Below are 19,925 nucleotides of genomic sequence, written 5' to 3'. Positions count from 1 at the left end.
TTTTCAAAAAAGCAGACCTTCACAGAGTTGCTGACTTACATGCATATTTTATACAGATATTTTACACAACTCGAACAGAACATTCATTTTGTTACCGTTGCCATCTGTGTATCACAACAAAGGGAGTCACATTGCCCACCTATGAAATGAACACAAAACTTATGAAAAGATGACTTGGGAAAGGGACAAAATAGCGTTTTGCAGAATTGCACATAGCATTCCAGTATATTCCTCTTCTGAGAATTCATAGTTCCACATCCCATATTTTTGTTTTAAAGGCTTTCATGCATTTTCTGCACTTGTTATAATAATTCATTGCTGGAAAGATAGATGGCAGCAGTAAGCTATCATTCCTTGAAGATCTACAGCAAGATTTACACTGGGGAGGAATTGAAAGGAACATAATCAAAATCTTGAAACTGCTTTTGGAAATAGCTCTACAAGATTACTAAGGACTGTCATAGCATTACAATATTCATTCTACAAAATACATTATTTGAATAAGAGTTGAGCTTTTGTGACTTTCTAGGACTATAGCTTGTATCTTTTCAACCATTGGCCACTGGATAGGCAAATTGGGTTTAAGTCTAATAACATCTGAATGGCTATAGCTTGGTTTTTCTGCTTTAGGACAAGATAGCAATAAATTTTAGTTGCTCTCCTAAATCTTATTCACATGTAAGCTGTACATCTAGGAAATGCCAGTAATATTTGAGAGCATACAAGATTCTTTAAATAAAAAATAATGTTATGTTGATGAGATCAACCAAAATCTGTAATATATTGTTGCTTATTTTTTTTACATTTTTTTATTTTATTCAAAAGATTAAAATATGTAACCCAATAGAAAAAATTGAACAGAGACAAAAGAGCTAGACAAAAATATTTAAAAAGTGAAGTAAAATATGTAAATTAAAATAAAGGACAAAAACACACATTATCTATTACCTATTATTGCTTATTTCCACTAAGAATTCTATCATCAGGTCAGTAGTTGACTTTTGTTGGTATTCAATCTTTTTACCATATCTTCATGTTTTCAAATGGTTGAAGCTGTGGTTCACTGAGATTCTCAGTCAAAATAGAGGGGATAATGTCAACAATATCGTCTCAATTGCTTACCAATACCTGAGTGATAGTGAGTAATGGATCGTGTCCAGGGTATTGTGTTCCACTTGCAGTGGAAATCACCATAAATTAAGAATTTATATGAAGGTACCAGTTGGTCTCCTAAGGGAAACAATGTAACACTAGCACCTGCCCAGGACAAAGGAACCAGGAGAGCTTTGATGTCATTGACTTAGGACAGTGTTGGCGAACCTTTTCAGCACCGAGTGCCCAAACCAGAATGCACTTGCATGTGTATGTGCATGTATGCGCGCTGAAGTGCCAGAAGATCAGCTGGTCACTGCAGCCATGCCTGTTTTTTGGACAGTTTTGGCTGTTTTTTGGGCTGTTTTGGGCCCAAAAATGGCCTGGAAAATGCCCTGAAAACAGCCCCAAAATGGTCCAGAGAATGGCCTGAAAAATAGCCTGTTTTTTTGACCATTTTTCAGGCCATTTCCAGCACTCTGGCGCCCACAAAGACCAGATGGCCGGCGCACACGTGCATGCCAGAAACCAGGATGACAAGCGTGCCCACAGAGGGGGCTCTGTGTGCCACCTCTGGCATACGTGCCATAGGTTTGCCATCACGGATTCGGGAGAAGTATCAGGTCTGTCCCTTTAAGAGTAGAACTTGTTAGTGGGAGTAACAGCAAATAATAATGGACAATCATATTAGCTAAAGGTTTTGGTGACTAAAATGGTTCTTTAGCATGTAATAACTTGAAGGATTAGGTGTTTTTGAGGGAGCTAGGAAAGGCAAAGGGAGGTAATACATTGAGGAAATCGTTATTTCTGCAGTGGTTAAACTATCTTACCATGTGTTAATCATTTGTGTCTGCTGGACTGTCTCCCAACCAGCAGTATACTGTATTTTCTGGGAGAGTCTCCAGGGATTTAATTTTGATTGTTTTCAGTTGCCTAGATTCTGGGAAGAATAAACAAAGCAATACTTTTTGCTATTGGTCTTAGCCACATTGAATTGTTAGAAAAGGAAAAGGCAGAAATGATATATTTTACAGAAACATCATGAAGAGATGCAGCGTAGGAAGTTTCAGCTACTTTAGAGAAAGAAACAGATGTTTGGAAATCTCATTGTCTTTTTTTACATTACCATTATATATGTTGGATGAAATTATAGTTACCAGTAAATATTTTTATAGTTCAGTTTTGTACAACAGACAGGGTCAACTTTTGACTGACCAGGGCTTCATTTATACTTTGGCAGAGGAGATTGAAGGCTGCAAAGTAGTGGGAATAAAATATGGGAGAAGCTGGGATTTGGGGGAAGATTTATTTTCAAGAGTCATGGTAGCACAGTGATTAGAATGCAGTATTTCAGGTCATTCTGCCAGCTGCTAGCAGTTTGATTCTGACCAGCTCAAGATTGACTCAGCTTCCATCCTTCCGAGATCAGTAAAATGAGAATCCAGATTGTTGGGGGCAATATGCTGACTATGTAAACTGCTTAGAAAGGGCGGTAAAGCACTGTGAAGCAGTATATAAGTCTAAATGCTATTGCTATTATAATTATTCTTTTAAAGCTGATACTTTTTAAAATGTCAGGAAAATGTGTGTTCAGTTGTCAATAGTTCTGCTCAGAAAAGGTTTTTCAGGCTAAAAGGACATTATGTGAACTGGGCTGTAAGTGGTCTCCCTGCTGTACAAATTTTGGTTGGCAAGTCCATTTAGTGCAGCCCATGAACTTCTTCCTTCTTCCTCCTATTTATTAAGAATATGGATTCATTAGGCTGCCCCGAGGGTGGTGTTGGTTTTCTGTACTTTTTAGGTTATGTGCCTGGAAAATGAACTACTTTGGATATAAAGCTTACTTTTATCTTTCTAAATATACCAAATCTCTAGCAAAGAACTCTTTGCCTTTGAAAGGAGAGAAAGAGCTTTACAGTAATATGTTTTCATGTTTCCAGGAACAAAAATAATTAAGGTTTATATGATCAGATAATTTTATTTCTTTTCATAACTCTAAAAAGTGTTTCATGTTTTCTATTATCTTATTAAAATAAACTATATTTTATGTACAAGAAATTAAAATTTGTTAAATTGCCTGATAAATGTATTTTATGAGTGTTAAATTACTTTGCAAGCCTCAGGATTAGTGTGGTGATTTTATAACAATGCCTATGTTACTACCAAATTTAATATTATATGCTTGTGGCTTGATCCATATTATTATTTTCTTTTGTATTTACTGTTAGCAATTCAGGAAATACATATCCTGAAAATGTATTTATTATATTTTCTAACAGTTTCTTGGAACTATTAAGATTGTGTCGTAGAAAAATGATTAGAAATTATGAGACCTATGTCATTAGTATTACCAGTTCCATGTTAGAAAACTAACTGAAAAAGCTGAAAATATAAATAATACAATTTATATAACACTGGTTGAAAAGAAGAGAGCTTGGATAATTGCTGTGGCAATACCAAGGGATAGTAGAATGGAAGACCAAAAGATCACAAAGTATCAATATCTGAAAACTGAAGTTGAAAGATTATGGCATAAACCGGTCATGGTGGTCTCAGTAGTTATTGGCACACTAGGTGCCATATCAAAAAATCTTGGGCACATTGACAACATTTCTATCTGTCTTCTACAAAGACCACACTAGGACTACACTTATACTACATTGATAGATTATGACATCCGAGACTCTTGGGAAGAACTCAGTGTTTAGGAAGGCCAACACCAGCTAAAGAACTGCCAGCTATGATTTCATGTATACAATAACAACAGCAACTACAATGCTCTTCATAGGCAAGATGTATTGAAGTTTACAATAGTTAGGTAGTGCCTTATGTTTGGGTGTATCATCTAGATTAATATTTATTTTCTTAGATGTGATAAAGAGCTTAAATTGTCATAATTTAATTTATGGACTAACCAGGGAGAAAAATATTGAACCTATGTTAACTTCAGTATAATGAACTAAAAGTATTTTCATTGATGCATGGATGAATTCTTCAAATATTTCATTATCAAGTTATCTTAGCTCTTATATAAATTATACTTAATCAGACTAAAAAAACCTGCACTGTGTAGGATTATGTCTCCACAGTAGCCAAAAAGATGTTTATGGAAAGTCTTATGCATTCTTCTGTTCCTAGAAGCTAATTTCAAACAATTTTTAGTTGTCAGTGGATTAATTGTTTCAAATCTGTTCATCATTCTCGAGCCAGGTTAAATGATTATAATAAATATAAAACTTTATTTATGTTTAATAACTTTTATTAATTCTTTTGTGTCTCTATTAGGTATAAATGATCAAGGACTGTATAGAGTTGTAGGGGTGAGTTCAAAAGTCCAGAGACTTCTGAATTTGTTGATGGGTATGCTCATTTTTAAAATCTGCTTCTATCTTTATATATACTTCCTTTTTTATGGTTTTTTCCCAATTTTTAGTTTTCTCTTTAAATCATGTCAAGATGGGAAAGCAACTTGATTTGGAGGAATTTGCTTTTTTAATGGATGCTGAGAGGGCATAATTTAATACAAAGCTTAAGGTTTCCATTATGCCCTTTAATTCACCAAAGTTAAAAAAATCTGAAAATATATGAAATTCTGAAATATTTAAGCTATTTGCAGTTTATTCAAGATTTCTCCTTCATTATGAGAGGGAAAATTTTTGATGAAATAAAAACAGTATATTTAGATATTTAGAAAGTAGATAAAAGAATATTTTCAACATATTGAAATTTGTTTCAGTTCAATGCAAATATATTTAAATATACATGTCTGTATGTGTTTAATCCTTATTTTAAGTTCTAGTGATTTTTCTAGGAAATTATAGCTTCTCATCCCTTTGATAAAATTTTCATTTAATTTAATTCTGACACAAATATATCTTATCGTTCTTCCTATTGTTAGAGTGAAACTGTTCATCTGTCTATTATCTAACCCCATCGTAATAGTCAATTCTGCAAAATTTTCAGATTTCTTGTGCACAACTTTTGGCAGTAAATGCAATCAGATCAGACTACCTGGATTACTTGAGCTTTCTGTGTCTTCCAAATCTGTCATTTGATAGAATCACTGGTCTGACTCTTAAGGATTCATTGATATTCAGAGAAGCTAGTTTGCAACAGGCTCCTCTCCAGGAGCATGTAGCTCCATCTGTGCTGATAACACAGTGTTCTTTGGCAGATAAAACTAGAGGAAACTAGCAAATGAATTCATCTCATTACCCCAGACATTATGTGGATGGCAAAGTACTTTATTTTACTGTATGCGCTGCTGTCAAATCCTTGCCACTTGTATGATGCTGACTGTCTCTGCTGAAAATATGACAGATATTATACAGTATACTGTCTTGTTTGCCGTATTAATTTGTCAAGAGGATCTGGCTAATTATTAATTAGCTATCTTTAATTGCTATTGGCAATTACGTTGAATTTAAGAAAGATATATAGACCTCAATATTTCTTACAGCTTCAGGAAGAATTAGGAAGTAAAAGAAAAAGCTATTTAGACAAAATGCATGAATCCTGTTATGGAGACCTGGTATTTTCATAAAACCCAACTTAAATCTGCTATTTTGTTGGAGAAAGTCATTCAAACAGTTTAAATTTAAATAGCCGAGAGCAGTTCCAGTTTAGTACAGTGGTTTAAGGCACTGGGGTAGAAAACGGAAGACCATGAATTCAAGTCTCACCTTGGACACAAAGTCAGCTGGTGACCTTTGGCCAATGTCTCTCAGTCCTGGGAAGGAGCCAACAGCAAATCACTTCTGAAAAAGAAAACTTCAGGAATTAATCCAGGCAATTGCCAGGAGTCGACACTGACTTGAATTCACACACACAAAAATCCTTTTACACACATATTATAGAACGTAATTTATTTCCTTGTATTTTGATATTTTGTTGCATATGCATATCAAATAGAAGCCTATTTTGGGATTCTCTTTTAGAATAGAATAGAATAGAATAGAATTTTATTGGCCAAGTGTGATTGGACACACAAGGAATTTGTCTTGGTGCATATGCTCTCAGTGGACATAAAAGAAAAGATACGTTCATCAAGGTACAACATTTACAACACAATTGATGATCAATATATCAATATAAATCATAAGGATTGCCAGCAACAAGTTATAGTCATACAGTCATAAGTGGGAAGAGATTGGTGATGGGAACTATGAAACGATTAATAGTAGTGCAGATTCAGTAAATAGTCTGACAGTGTTGAGGGAATTATTTGTTTAGCAGAGTGATGGCCTTCGGGAAAAAACTGTTCTTGTGTCTAGTTGTTCTGGTGTGCAGTGCTCTATAGCGTCGTTTTGAGGGTAGGAGTTGAAACAGTTTATGTCCAGGATGCGAGGGATCTGCAAATATTTTCACAGCCCTCTTCTTGATTCGTGCAGTATACAGGTCCTCAATGGAAGGCAAGTTGGTAGCAATTATTTTTTCTGCAGTTCTAATTATCCTCTGAAGTCTGTGTTTTTCTTGTTGGGTTGCAGAACCGAACCAGACAGTTATAGAGGTGCAAATGACAGACTCAATAATTCCTCTGTATTTTATAAAGAATATTAGCCACTATCCTATGGCCTTCGTCCGAGATCCATGCTTCTTAGGTCATTCATTCTTACAGCTTGTGTTTTTATGGAAAGGCAGGAAACCAAATCTATTCTGCTACTGCATCATGTTTCAGCACATTGTTCTGCCTTACAAAAACTTACTTGGAAAGGTATGCAATCGTAAGAAATATGTCATCTCCGATCTTCGCTTCCCTAAATTGCAATCCTCAGGCTCATCAAAATTTTCAAGAGGAAAGGAATGTTGTGAAAAAGAAAAAATAAAGTTAGGGATAGAAAATGTATAAAATAGACGTGCATGTTTAATTTATCTTCTGAAAACGAGTATTACAGTTACAAGAATTAAATGGATCTGATTGTTAGATAAATACTGTAACATTCTTCATAAGTCTCCCTGTTATTGCATATGAGAGTTTTAAGCATGGATTACAAACTTGTCATGCAGCTTCTTACCGCTGAGAAGAAGATGCATGACAAGCTTTTTGTATTTATTTGTTAAATTTATTTGCCGCCCATCTCGCCTTTGGGCTACTATAGAAAGCTTACAACAATAAAATGGAAAAAAATAAAACATGTAAAAATAACAATAGTAAAGGAACAAAATCATAAAAGTAAACAATTGAAGTTCTGCAGCAAATGGAAGTTCTGTAGCAAAGAAGGGTGTCTGGTGGCTCAACAGACTAAGACAGTCTGTTATTAACACAGCTGCTTGCAATTACTGCAAGTTCAAGTCCCACCAGGCCCAAGGTTGACTCAGCCTTCCATTCTTTATAAGGTAGGTAAAATGACCCAGATTGTTGGGGGCAATAAGTTGACTGTATATAATATACAAATGGATGAAGACTATTGCTTAACATAGTGTAAGCCTCCCTGAGTCTTCGGAGAAGGGCAGGATATAAATGCAAATTTAAAAAAAAAGCAAGCTATAGAGAACATCTTGGATGAAAATTGGCATTTCAGGACCCTTACACAACTGGATATCTGCTTTTCTGTCAAACAGACAACAAATAGTTAAAATTGGTAATGCTCTATCAAATCCTGTTCCTGTCAAGAGTGGTGTTCCTCAAGGCAGCGTTCTTGGACCTACTCTCTTTATAATATATATAAATGATCTTTGTAATCATATCTCAAGTAACTGTGTTCTCTTTGCTGATGATGTCAAACTTTTCAACACCACTGACAATACATCCACAATTCAAAAGGACCTTGATCATCTAACTGCTTGGTCTAAAATTTGGCAACTACAAATCTCAACCAGTAAATGCTCAGTCTTGCATATTGGAAGAAAGAACCCAATCACAAAGTACATGCTTGATGGACATTGCCTCGCAGATGACCCCCACCCTGTCAAAGACCTTGGAGTTTTTATATCTAATGATTTAAGTTCCAAAGCCCACTGCAACTATATAGCTAAGAAGGCTCTAAGAGTTGTTAACTTAATTTTACGTAGCTTCTTTTCAAAAAACACCACGCTACTGACCAGAGCATATAAAACATTTGTTAGGCCAATTCTCGATTACTGCTCTCCTGTCTGGAACCCATATCATATATCTGACATCAACACAGTTGAGCGTGTCCAAAGGTATTTTACGAGAAGAATTCTCCACTCCTCCGAAACTAATAAAATACCTTATTCCACCAGACTTGATATCTTGGGTCTAGAAAACTTGGAACTTCTCGCCTTGACAAGACCTGGGTTTAGCATATAAAATCATCCGTTGTAATGACCTTCCTGTCAATGACTTTTTTAGTTTCAATAACAATATCACAAGAGCTACCAATAGATTTAAACTCAATGTCAACCGCTCCAGTTTAGATTGCAGAAAACACGATTTCTGTAACAGAATTGTATATACTTGGAATGCATTACCTGACTCTGTAGTTTCTTCTCATAACCCCAAAGGCTTTATTCAAAAACTGTCCACGGTTGACCTCACCACTTTCCTAAGAGGACTCTAAGGGGCGTGCATAAGAGCACATACGTGCCTACCGTTCCTGTCCTACTGTTTCTTCCCCTATGTATATATATGTTTTTAGTACCTCGTTTCTCCTTGTATATACATTCATATATTATATAACCCTTTATGCAACGCTTGTATATATATATTGTTATATTGTTATGACGAATAAAATAAATAAATAAATAAATAAATAAATAAATAAAAAATTCCATTCATTGCCAAAATCATGCAGGGTGAGAAACGCCTTGTTTTCAGTGGCTAAGATAGGTGTGATTCTCTATGTTAGTCTAGTTGTTTCATGGGATCTAATACACAGTGTAGTAAGAACCTGCACTCTGACCTCCAGTCACTTAATTGCCTAGTTTCAAGGCCTGACTTTTTAGGTTGGTTGTAGGGGAGCTGTATAATCTACTTTTATATTCTAAAGTTGCCTTATCGCCCTTAGTGTCTTTTTATCTGTACTCTGTTGGGTTACTAATGGATGATAGCTGAATATTTGAATTTTATACCTGCAAGAAAGTCATTTTGTGATATACAACAGATATGGATTGAGGAAAGAATTTCTTTTGTCTGATGGATGAAAGAGATGTATCAATAATACCAATCAATATCAATTTTGTTTGACACAATGTTTGTTTTGTTTGACATTTTTCATTGACAAAATGTATTGTAACCATCTAAAACCAGAGTCCATGAGAAGTCACTATACCAACTAGTTTGATTTCTGCAGTCCTGTATCTCTTTCAGACAAGGGAACATTCAGTATTATATATTAAATGTTTGACTTCAAAATGTTACTTTGTTTGATATAAGTATTGCTTTTCATTCTGTATTAATGAGTGCCATTTGTCCCAGAATATAAGTATCTTATACCAGAATATAAGCCTGCTAATAACCCGTATATAATGCGCAGAGACCACAATAGGTGTAAATTTGATTTTTTGAAATGGTCTTTTCTGTACTTGTACAATTCTCCCACTTATCTTCTAGTTTCTACTTCTCTATGCATAGAAGATAAGAAACAGAATCTTGCAGGTGTATGGCTTATTCTCTTCATTAACAGAACTTTATGATTTGATTTATTGATGCTTTCATAAGCTCAGTTATACTGTACAGTATCTGGAATCTAAATTATAACCAATCAAGGTTATCTGCTTGTGTTTATTTTCTAGATGCAAAAACATGTGATGAAGTTGATTTGGAAAGTAATACAGAATGGGAAGTGAAGACAATAACAAGCACAGTGAAACTATACTTAAGGTATGATTAAACATGTCCTATTTCTGTAATTCAATTGAAACTATAATAGATAGTGAATGTTACCACGTTTTTTGAAAAATTCAAATGTAAACTATTTTAGGAAGCATGTAGAATATTATTTTCTATAATTCTTTACAGTCCTTTAAAATCTGTTCCATGTCAGATGACCTGAAATGACCTATAAACTTCCAGGGAGGAAGTTTAAACTGGCGGGATCAGCAACATGTTAAACTGCTGCACAGTTGCCCTTTCTATAGCAGTGCATGGGCACATTTTTCTCTATAGCATCAGCTGATTTATTGACACAATATTTCTTTTGTCTTATTCTGCCACCTTCAGTTTGGCTCTGTCCTGTCCTGTGATTGGAGAGTTGTACTGCTAATGCTACTTAACTTTATTTTCAACATTCCTTTGGTTTAAAAAGAAAAAGAAGTGGATTGTAATTTTCAGAGTGCAATCTGTGGAAATAGTCATAACAAACTTTTATGTTTTGAAAAAAACACATCCTTTAAAGAACTGATTGTTTTCTGTATGGTAATCATACTTTTATATTTTCTGGCTCTGGTGGTAGAAACTCCAAGGTTTTCCTCATATGCAATATGGAATACAACCCATAAATATTTCATGGAATGATGATTTTTTTTGTCCTAGTTTTTATAAAAGGCATCCTAAGTAGAAAGTTAAACAGTGCAAAATTAAAATGAATACTTTGTAGTATGATAAAATATATAGTTCTCTCCCCTTTTAGGATGTTTGTATTTAAACTTGATTGTAAATTTAAATGATCTTTTTTTCTCCTTAATTATTCCAATGTTTTTGTCTTAACAGAAGCCTGCCAGAGCCATTAATGACATATGACTTACACGGAGAGTTCATCACTCCTGCTAGTAAATATATGACTTATCAGATTTTATCTCTTTTAAAGTAATAATTATTGGAAATCAGGGAAATCCAGTTAGGTAACTTAATACTCAAAATCTTTTCCAAAAATCATTGTGTGTTTCTGGTCATTCTACAAATGCATACAGCGTACAGAATGTTAAAAACTTTCTACACAGTACAACAACCTCACTGCAAACTATTATACAATCTATATATTCCAATTCATATATAAAACTAAGTGTATTGGGCTAAATACAAGGATGTTGCAATATAATATACATGTATTAACATCTTATGAAAATAATATGAAATAGGCAATGTGAAAACTGAATGTAATCTCCCAGAATGTAATGTAGTTGAATTACATAAAAGCTAAAACTTTGTATTAAGAATCTTTCAAAAAGACTGCCAACATAACCATATATAAATAAAGAAGAATTATTTTATGATTCCCATCTCCCCCATCCAAAAATCTATGTGCTGTAATATAAATGCTGTACAATCAGGCCAGAAATGCACTAACAAGGGAGATCAGAGCAGCAAAAAGAAGCTACTCTGAAAAGCTAAAGAATCAGTTTTCAGCAAATGAACCAGCAACCGTGGAAAACTCTTAAAAATATCACCGGCTATGGCAAACCTCCTTCCCAGGCTGAATGTAATCAACAACTGGCAGATGACCTGAATGAGTTTTACTGCAGGTTTGAAAGGAAACTACAGCCTCCTATCTCCACAACCCCCATCTCAGACACACCAACAACAGCCAAGCTTCCTACAACTGACCCCATTTCATTGGATTCATAACCCCTAGTGATCACAGAAAAGGAAGTGCAGGACCTATTTCACAGACAAAAGCCAGGAAAAGCTCCAGGCCCAGACAAGATAACTCCTTGCTTAAAAGTCTGTGCTGACCAATTGGCCCCCATCTTCACCCATATTTTCAATAAATCACTAGAGATGTGTTATGTTCCTTCTTGCTTCAAATGCTCTACCATCATCCCAGTGCCGAAGAAGCCCACCATCAAGGAACTGAATGACTACAGATCAGTTGCTTTAACATCTGTAGTCATGAAAACCTTTGAAAGGCTAGTGCTTTCCTACCTGAAAACCATCACGGATCCGCTGTTAGACCCCTTGCAATTTGCATACCGAGCAAATAGATCAACAGATGATGCTGTTAATATGGCTCTGCACTACATCCTACAACAACTTGAGTCTCCAAAGACCTATGCAAGGGTCCTTTTTGCAGACTTCAGTTCAGCATTCAATACCATCATTCCAGACATTCTTCTAACTAAGCTAAACCAGCTACAGGTATCAGAACAGACTTGTAAGTGGATCACAAGCTTCCTAACAAACAGGAAGCAGCAGGTGAAGCTAAGCAAGATCACATCAAATACCTGTACAATTAGCACAGGGGCCCCCCAAGGCTGTGTGCTCTTCCCACTTCTCTCTGTATACCAATGACTGCATCTCCAATGATCCATCTGTTAAGCTACTGAAGTTCACAGATGTCACAACAGTGATTGGTCTCATTCGAGACAATGACGAATCCGCATATAGACGAGAGGTCAAATGACTAGCCTTGTGGTGCAACCAAAACAATCTGGAACTGAACACACTCAAAACCGTAGAAATGGTGGTAGACTTTAGGAGAAACCCTTCCATACTTCCACCTCTCAAAATACTTGACAACACAGTATCAACAGTAGAAACCTTCAAATTTCTAGGTTCTATCATATCGCAAGATCTAAAATGGACAGCTAACATCAAAAACATTAAAAAAGGACAACAAAGAATGTTCTTTCTGCACCAACTCAGTAAGCTCAGTAAACACAGTAAACACAGACTTCAGAGGATAATTAGAACTGCAGAAAAAATAATTGCTACCAATCTGCCTTCCATTGAGGACCTGTATACTGCACAAATCAAGAAGAGGGCCGTGAAAATATTTGCAGATCACTCGCGTCCTGGACATAAACTGTTTCAACTCCTACACTCAAAACGACGCTATAGAGCACTGCACAACAGAACAACTAGACACAAGAACAGTTTTTTCCCGAAGGCCATCACTCTACTAAACAAATAATTCCATCAACACTGTCAGACTATTTACTGAATCTGCACTACTATTAATCGTCTCATAGTTCCCATCACTAATCTCTTTCCACTTATGACTGTATGACTATAACTTGTTGCTGGCAATCCTTATGATTTATATTGATATATTGACCATCAATTGTGTTGTAAATGTTGTACCTTGATGAACGGATCTTTTCTTTTATGTACACTGAGAGCATATGCACCAAGACAAATTCCTTGTGTGTCCAATCGCACTTGGCCAGTAAAATTCTATTCTATTCTATATTGTACTGTGGGAGGGGAAAAACTGCCCTAGATATTGATTGGCTGATTGTGATGTTAACATGAAATGCTCAATTACAATACTCAAAATATTTAAGCCTACCTTTTATGAGAGAAGAGAATATTATCAATTTCATTATGACTATAACTTTTTAAAGGGGAAGGCTAAAGAGCTTTAAGATTTAAAGAAGCAGAGACAGCTAGCAGCAAGGAAGGGAGCAGAATGTTACAGTGGTTTGAAGGAAAAAGGAACCTATATTAGCACAATATTTGGAAGATATGAAGAAAGATCTGTAAAATGAAAGATCTATAAAAGACAGGTTTGAAGGATTATCTTAACAGTTAAGCTTGTAGATGTTTGGAGGAAGGAGGTAAAATATAATGATACTAAAGGTTATGGGAGATAAATGGTTGGAATGGATACTGTGTGTTTATTCAAGATATTTATTCACCATTTTTTATTTTAAAACTGCTTGTTTCACTATCAGGTGACTCTTCCCACCTAATTGTTTACAAATCTACATAGGTTTAGCAATTCTCATTTTTTTACCATATTTGTGCACCATTTCATTTCCATTATGCCCCATGTAGGGCTGTGACATGTCTGTATTATCTCAGTGAATTTGCACTTCAGCAAATTGTTTAAATATTACAGTCAGGGTGGTTTTCAGGAAATAGAACTGATGCTTGGTTGTATATTAAGGAAGGTCATAAACAAGACCACGATAATAAAAAGTTACCCTTTTATGATAAATGTTCTATAACTAGCAACTTAAATATAGTACTGAAGTTTCCTAGCATCTGGGGAGATGAAAAAAGTGTCAAAAAAGGATTTAACTTCTTTTTCTTTAAATATGCACAGGTAGTAAAAAAGGAAATTAAAATGTTTATACAATAATTTTCAGCATGCATTGTGCCAAGTCCATAACTATGAATTATTGTTTTTTTCTTTCATGTAGAAAGTGGTAGCCCTGAGTCCCGTATTAAAGTTATCCACTCCTTGGTTCATAAACTTCCAGAAAAGAACAAAGAAATGCTTGATATTGTTGTGAAGCACTTAGCAAAGTAAGCCTCTTGTATCTTAATTTGATGTTTACATTTTTTCCTTTGCAGTTCCTGAAAGCTGATTACATTTGGAGATGTATTTTTATATTACATATAAAAAGCAAAAATAATGTTTGCTTTTTGCCTTGTTGTATATTGTATATTTATTTTAGAAAAATTAATCTGGATGATTGGGTATATAATAGATGGACAGACAGACAATATATTTACCATCTGTCTATTCATCCATCCATTCATCCATCCTCTGCATTAACAGTGCTTAATCCGTAAGGGTGGGCATCTATCTATCTATCTATCTTTCTATCTATCTATGTAGGTCTTGGCATTTTCGGGTCTTTTCCCGTGTAAGGTTGAGAGTATCTTGGCGACGTTTCGACGAGGTCTCACTCATCATCTTCAGGCTGATGTCTTTGGCTTCGTGCTTCTTGAGGAAAGAGTGGTCAGAGCTGCCGTCTCTCTATAAATACTGTTGAGGAGGTGGGGAGTGTTGCTGTGAGTGGGTTGGTTGTCTGTGTGGTTGCATCTTGATTGGTAGATGGAGTGGTTATTTGCAGATTGGTCGGCTGTTTCGTAGCATCCTGTGTGGGTGTGCTCCTGGTCTTTTGTTCCTGAGCTTTGGTGTTGTAGCCTCTGAAGTTCTGTGATGTGATGTCTTGAGCAAATGGCTGTGATGCAGCATCCGGGGCCCTGGTTTGGCTCCGAGTCCGAGGTCCTGTCATGTGTTCCTGGTGTGTGTCAGCCTGCTTTGTGTGGGGATCGGAAGGGGGTGCAGCAGCCAGTGGTGTCAGCATGGTCTGGCTTCTGGATGGTGGTTGTGTTTCGTCTGTGGGATAGGTTTGGGTTTGAATGTGGTGAGGATGATTGGTGGTGGCGTTGTGTGTTGTGCTGGGTCCGGGGTCAATTTTCGTGGCTGGGACTCGTTTGTTGACCAAGGCTGGTTTCCAGATGTCTGGTAGGCGGAAGGTGTCGTCCCGTTTGTTCATATTGTGGGGGTGTTTCTCTATTTCAATGGCTTCCATAATTATTCTCTTGTTATAGTGTTCAGTTTTGGAGATTAATTTGGTTCCTTCAAAATCAGTTTCGTGTCCTGTCTGTCTGTCTGTCTGTCTGTCTGTCTGTCTGTCTATCTATCTATCTATCTATCTATCTATCTATCTATCTATCTATCTATCTATCTATCTATCTATCTATCTTTCATAGGTGCCCACCCTTACAGATTAGCACTGTTAATGCAGAGGAAAATATTAAGTAATAGCTAAAATATTAAGAAGCAGTAGAAAAAGGAAAGAACCATAGCACAAATCATTGCCATTTATACCAATATTCATTTTCTATATCTCTCCATACAACCACCTCAGTGTATATCTTTCATGTTGGTCATTTAGCTTTGTGTTTGGTCTATGTTTATTCAGCATTGGTGACCCCCTTCTTGTTTTACAACAGATATCTTAACTTGATTTTCAGTATTTTAATTTTGAGATCTGTGCATCTAATTATCTGATTTATGTAATATGCATTGCAAATCATTGACATACTAGCAAACAACACAACATGGTCTCCATGCAAAAAGATATGCAGATGCACACAAACAACACATACTGATATCCAAAAGCAACTGTTCTAATGCTAACACAAGCATTTCCTTATATAATTATCACCTAACAAGCTAAGAAAAGTTCACACATCCGTGTCTTAATCTCTGCTCACTGTTGAACCATTTGCTAAGCATTTTGTTTATTCTTATACATGCTTACATTCTATGCTCTAACTGCTCTTACTATACACAGCAACAGACATTCAGCTCAATGTTCGGATATTTCCAGTACTTTCTTGGACCACATTCTTTGGGATTATGTTTTTTTGGGAGGCTATATACATTATTCAATATCTTTTTATTTTATTTTATACCGCTTTTATTCTATTAAATACGTCTATTTACTTCCTCCATACAGATTCCATATTTTTTGTTCTGAATCTTTTTCATACAGAAATTGTACTTCCTGTAAACATTCTACTTTTGAAAAAAACAACAACATTCCTTTCCTTTTCTTCCACGTCTATTTTACTCATATGTGCCATTGTCAAAATGAAAATGCGATCTGTATCATGGGCATGCTTAATTAATTTTAAAGTACTTTATGGTACAGTATCAGGTATATTTGGTAACATCTTTCGAGAATTGAACCTGTTTATCTAAGCCACATATCTAGGGAGGCCCTGTTGAGAATATCCCTGTCTTCACAAAAGCACATGGTGGCTGAACTAAATGGCAAGTCTTTTCCATGATAGTAGACTGCCTTTATCCCAACACTGCATGAAGTCCTTATCCTGATAAATTCTGCAAATAAATACAAAGTTTGTTGTTCCTTCATATGTTTTCTTCTGTTTGATGGATCAGCTGATGGCACTGTTCATAAGCATTGATTTTAGGATTGAATTTTGTTGAATTTTTTTAAAGCTTTTGTTTAGTCCCACAATGTATGTACATTGTTCAGACTATTTGGAGATTGAAGCACACCATAAATAAACCTCATTTTTTTTGTAAACCTCACATAGAATCACCACCATCATTTCTTTGTCATTGGAATTAGTACTGCTGCACCACTCAAAATCTTAACAGGTGAATCTCAGACAAAGAAAGTCTTCATTTCCACACAACTGTGTCTTGTTGATATGCACCAGTTTTTCTCACTGTTTCTCATTCAAGCCAATTGTTACTAACTAATCTATTATTACTAATAGATCTGGAATCTACATCCAAATATCCATAGCGACCATATTCAGAGAATAGCCAGTGGGTTAGAAAAACAGACTGGCATTACACTGGTTATCCATGTTCTTATATAATATTCAGTCCGGTGCCTCCTGTCATTTATTCCACAATCATTTTCATAATCACTTCTTGCTCTCTCAGATTCTTCCCCAATTAACATGATTTTGAATAGAAAGTCCATAGGGCAACTTCAGCAAAATCCAGTTGGTATAGTAGCTGTCCAATTAAAATTGCTTAAACTTACTATATACTATTTGCTACACTTCACCCACTTTACCTCCTTCACCTATTGTTTCTCTTTTCCTCTTCCTGAGGATTTCTCAATAGGGCCACTCACTCCAGAGAGGAAGGAAATAAGAATTTTCCCAGCCACACCAAAAGCATTAGTAAAGTCTTTTCATTTATCCAAAATCTTTACCAACTATGGATATGTTTCTCTTTCCATTTTACTTTTTAATTGAGGTTCCTTATTTCAAGTTCTTTTTCATTTGCCACTCTTAAATTCCAAGTCACTAACTTCCATATGCCATGGTTGTCTCTTAACATGGGCCATAGAAATTGTTCTACATAACTCATCATGACTGGTCAGATATGTAGTTCTTGTATGAAAACAGTAATTGGGAAAGGAATTTCTGTTGTGCAGTTATCTGAATATCACATTACCATGGTGCTTAGCCATGGCAATTTGAGCTGTCCCTGGGCAATATCATTGCAGGTACTGATGCAGGGACCTGACTTAACTTCCATCTTCCTGCCCTATTGACTTTACTTGGAAGCTGGCAAGTAAGGTCACAAATCATGATTATGTGACTGCAGGTTCACTGTGATGGCCAGAACTACAAGAACTGGTCATGAGAACCACTTGTTCAGTACTGTTGTAAGTTTGAACAGTTTGAACAGATGCTAAACCAGTGGTCATTAAGTAAGGATGACCTATATACTCAGCATAATTGCATATATGTTACATACAGCATTCCCTGATACATGTAAAAGACATTATCTTTTTCTTTTGATTTTCACCGATATGCACAATGCAACCAAATTCTAGTTTTAACCCCAGACATGTTGTTTCCACTATACTATGTTGCTTCTATTTCTAATCTGGAGGCTAATTTGCAAGCCACATATTGTTGCCTATATATATTTTACATGGTGCTACATACATATAAGAATACACAAATCAGGATATAATCCGTTATCTTCATTAACAGTATTGCTTTTAATTGAAGTAAAAAAGTATATCACCTCAGAATGATATAAAATAATGGTTAGTATTTACTAACAACTTTTTTTGAGACAAAAAAAGAAACAAAAGCTTTTTTGTTTTTATGTTAGTATTTTTTTAATTGCTTTAGTTACTTCCATCTATTAAATGAGGTTTATTATTTTAAGAAAAGAGAAAAAATGCACAAACTCATCCTGAATGATTGCAGAAGTTCAATGGTTGAAGGAAATGTAATTTTATTTTTTCACTTTGAAGTAGCCATCTTCATAATGCTGGTTGTTTTTGTTTGTTTCTGTTTTTGAAAAGTGTTTCCGATCATGCTAAGAAAAATCTTATGACTATGGCAAATTTAGGAGTTGTATTTGGACCAACATTAATGAGGCCACAGGAAGAAACAGTGGCTGGTCTTATGGATCTGAAATTTCAGAACATTGTGGTGGAGATCCTAATTGAAAACCATGAAAAGGTAAGTATGGGAAGTGGAAAAGAGATTTGATATCAAATTCCTGTGAGATAATTTATGATTTTCTCAACATCCATACTTTCATAACATAGGAAGCAGAATGTTAATTTTAATAGATTTTCAGCATTTGTAAGGAGGAAGTGACATTTTCAGCCTTCATAAAAATTATGAAATTCAGTTCAACCTTTAAATCTTCCCTGTTCATTCCCCTGTGAAAAATATTGCAGTGATTATTTTTAAAATTCCACTCTCTTGGGGGCATAAAAAAGATGCTAATGATTCTTATTTCTTCAAATAGCTAGATTGGCAGAATCTTTACATTCTGTTTTGTAGAAAAATGCAAAATGTGTACGGAAAGGCAAGGAAATGGACTATACTGTCTAATAAAGAGGATGGCTTCTTGATTAGGAGAACTTTTTTCTGCATTGCTTCCTTGTGGGATGTACACTACTTCCAATTGTTTTGTTAATAGTTTATTAATAAAAAATCTAGTCTGCAGTTAAAGCAATTATACTAGACTGACACATATGAACATTTTGGGAAAAGAATGGATTTTGTACCATTCAGTTTCTGAAATGCAAGTATGTTTATAATGATATGGTTATTTGCCTATTGTCAAATCTGCAATCTTTTTTTTCTGTTTAACTTTAAAATAGAACATCCTTTTATCAACCTCTGACTTCCTAATAGTTCTGTCATTTATCTCTCTAAACCCCAGTATTAACTCTTCAACTTATCTGCAGATAGTTTTTCAAATATTTAGAGTTCTCTTTTTTTCCCAAGGAAATATTTCAGTATTTGGTTGCAGCCTTTAAAAGAAAGTTCTACATTTGTGTGCTTTACTTTTGTTTCATATGTGAGAATTACTGAATTAGGAGATGCAGTTAGATTACTTTAATTGTGGAAAAAAGAACACTATTTTACACGTGGTTGAAACACTTGAAACATATTTAGATCTCAGCATGGACCATTCAAAACCAGTTGTTCTATGCATAGAGTATAGAATATATTCCTACTCTGAATTTATAGAGTACAATCTCCCAACTCTACCCCAATTTAATAGATTACAGGGTCGTAATCTGAAAAAAAAGTATCAATGAAACTAAGGTGGATATAGTAAAGATTGGGTGCCATAAACATATGGCGATTCAAAGTTTGGCAGATGTGAAAATAAAAAAAGTCCTGAAAAAGTTGAAGACTTATTTTCAAAATAGTTGTCCTGTTGCAGAGTTGTCTCAGAATGCAAAACAATAATTAGCTCCTGTGACATTCATTGATTCAT

General features: G+C 35.2%; 1 protein-coding gene across 2 annotated transcripts in view; it reads left to right on the top strand.

The window, feature by feature from the left end:
- ARHGAP10 (Rho GTPase activating protein 10) overlaps nucleotides 1-19,925 on the top strand; it is a 115,002-nt gene that overhangs the window by 48,931 nt on the left and 46,146 nt on the right. For both annotated transcript variants that reach the window (XM_058192773.1, XM_058192772.1), the window contains exons 14-18: nucleotides 4,378-4,452; nucleotides 9,787-9,874; nucleotides 10,703-10,761; nucleotides 14,077-14,182; nucleotides 18,487-18,646. In XM_058192773.1, coding sequence (XP_058048756.1) covers nucleotides 4,378-4,452; nucleotides 9,787-9,874; nucleotides 10,703-10,761; nucleotides 14,077-14,182; nucleotides 18,487-18,646 — 488 coding nt within the window. The remainder of the gene's footprint in view (nucleotides 1-4,377; nucleotides 4,453-9,786; nucleotides 9,875-10,702; nucleotides 10,762-14,076; nucleotides 14,183-18,486; nucleotides 18,647-19,925) is intronic.

Source organism: Ahaetulla prasina, chromosome 8, assembly GCF_028640845.1.
Source record: "Ahaetulla prasina isolate Xishuangbanna chromosome 8, ASM2864084v1, whole genome shotgun sequence".
NCBI classification, from domain to species: Eukaryota; Metazoa; Chordata; class Lepidosauria; order Squamata; family Colubridae; genus Ahaetulla; species Ahaetulla prasina.
This window is presented reverse-complemented; position numbering and strand designations above follow the sequence as displayed.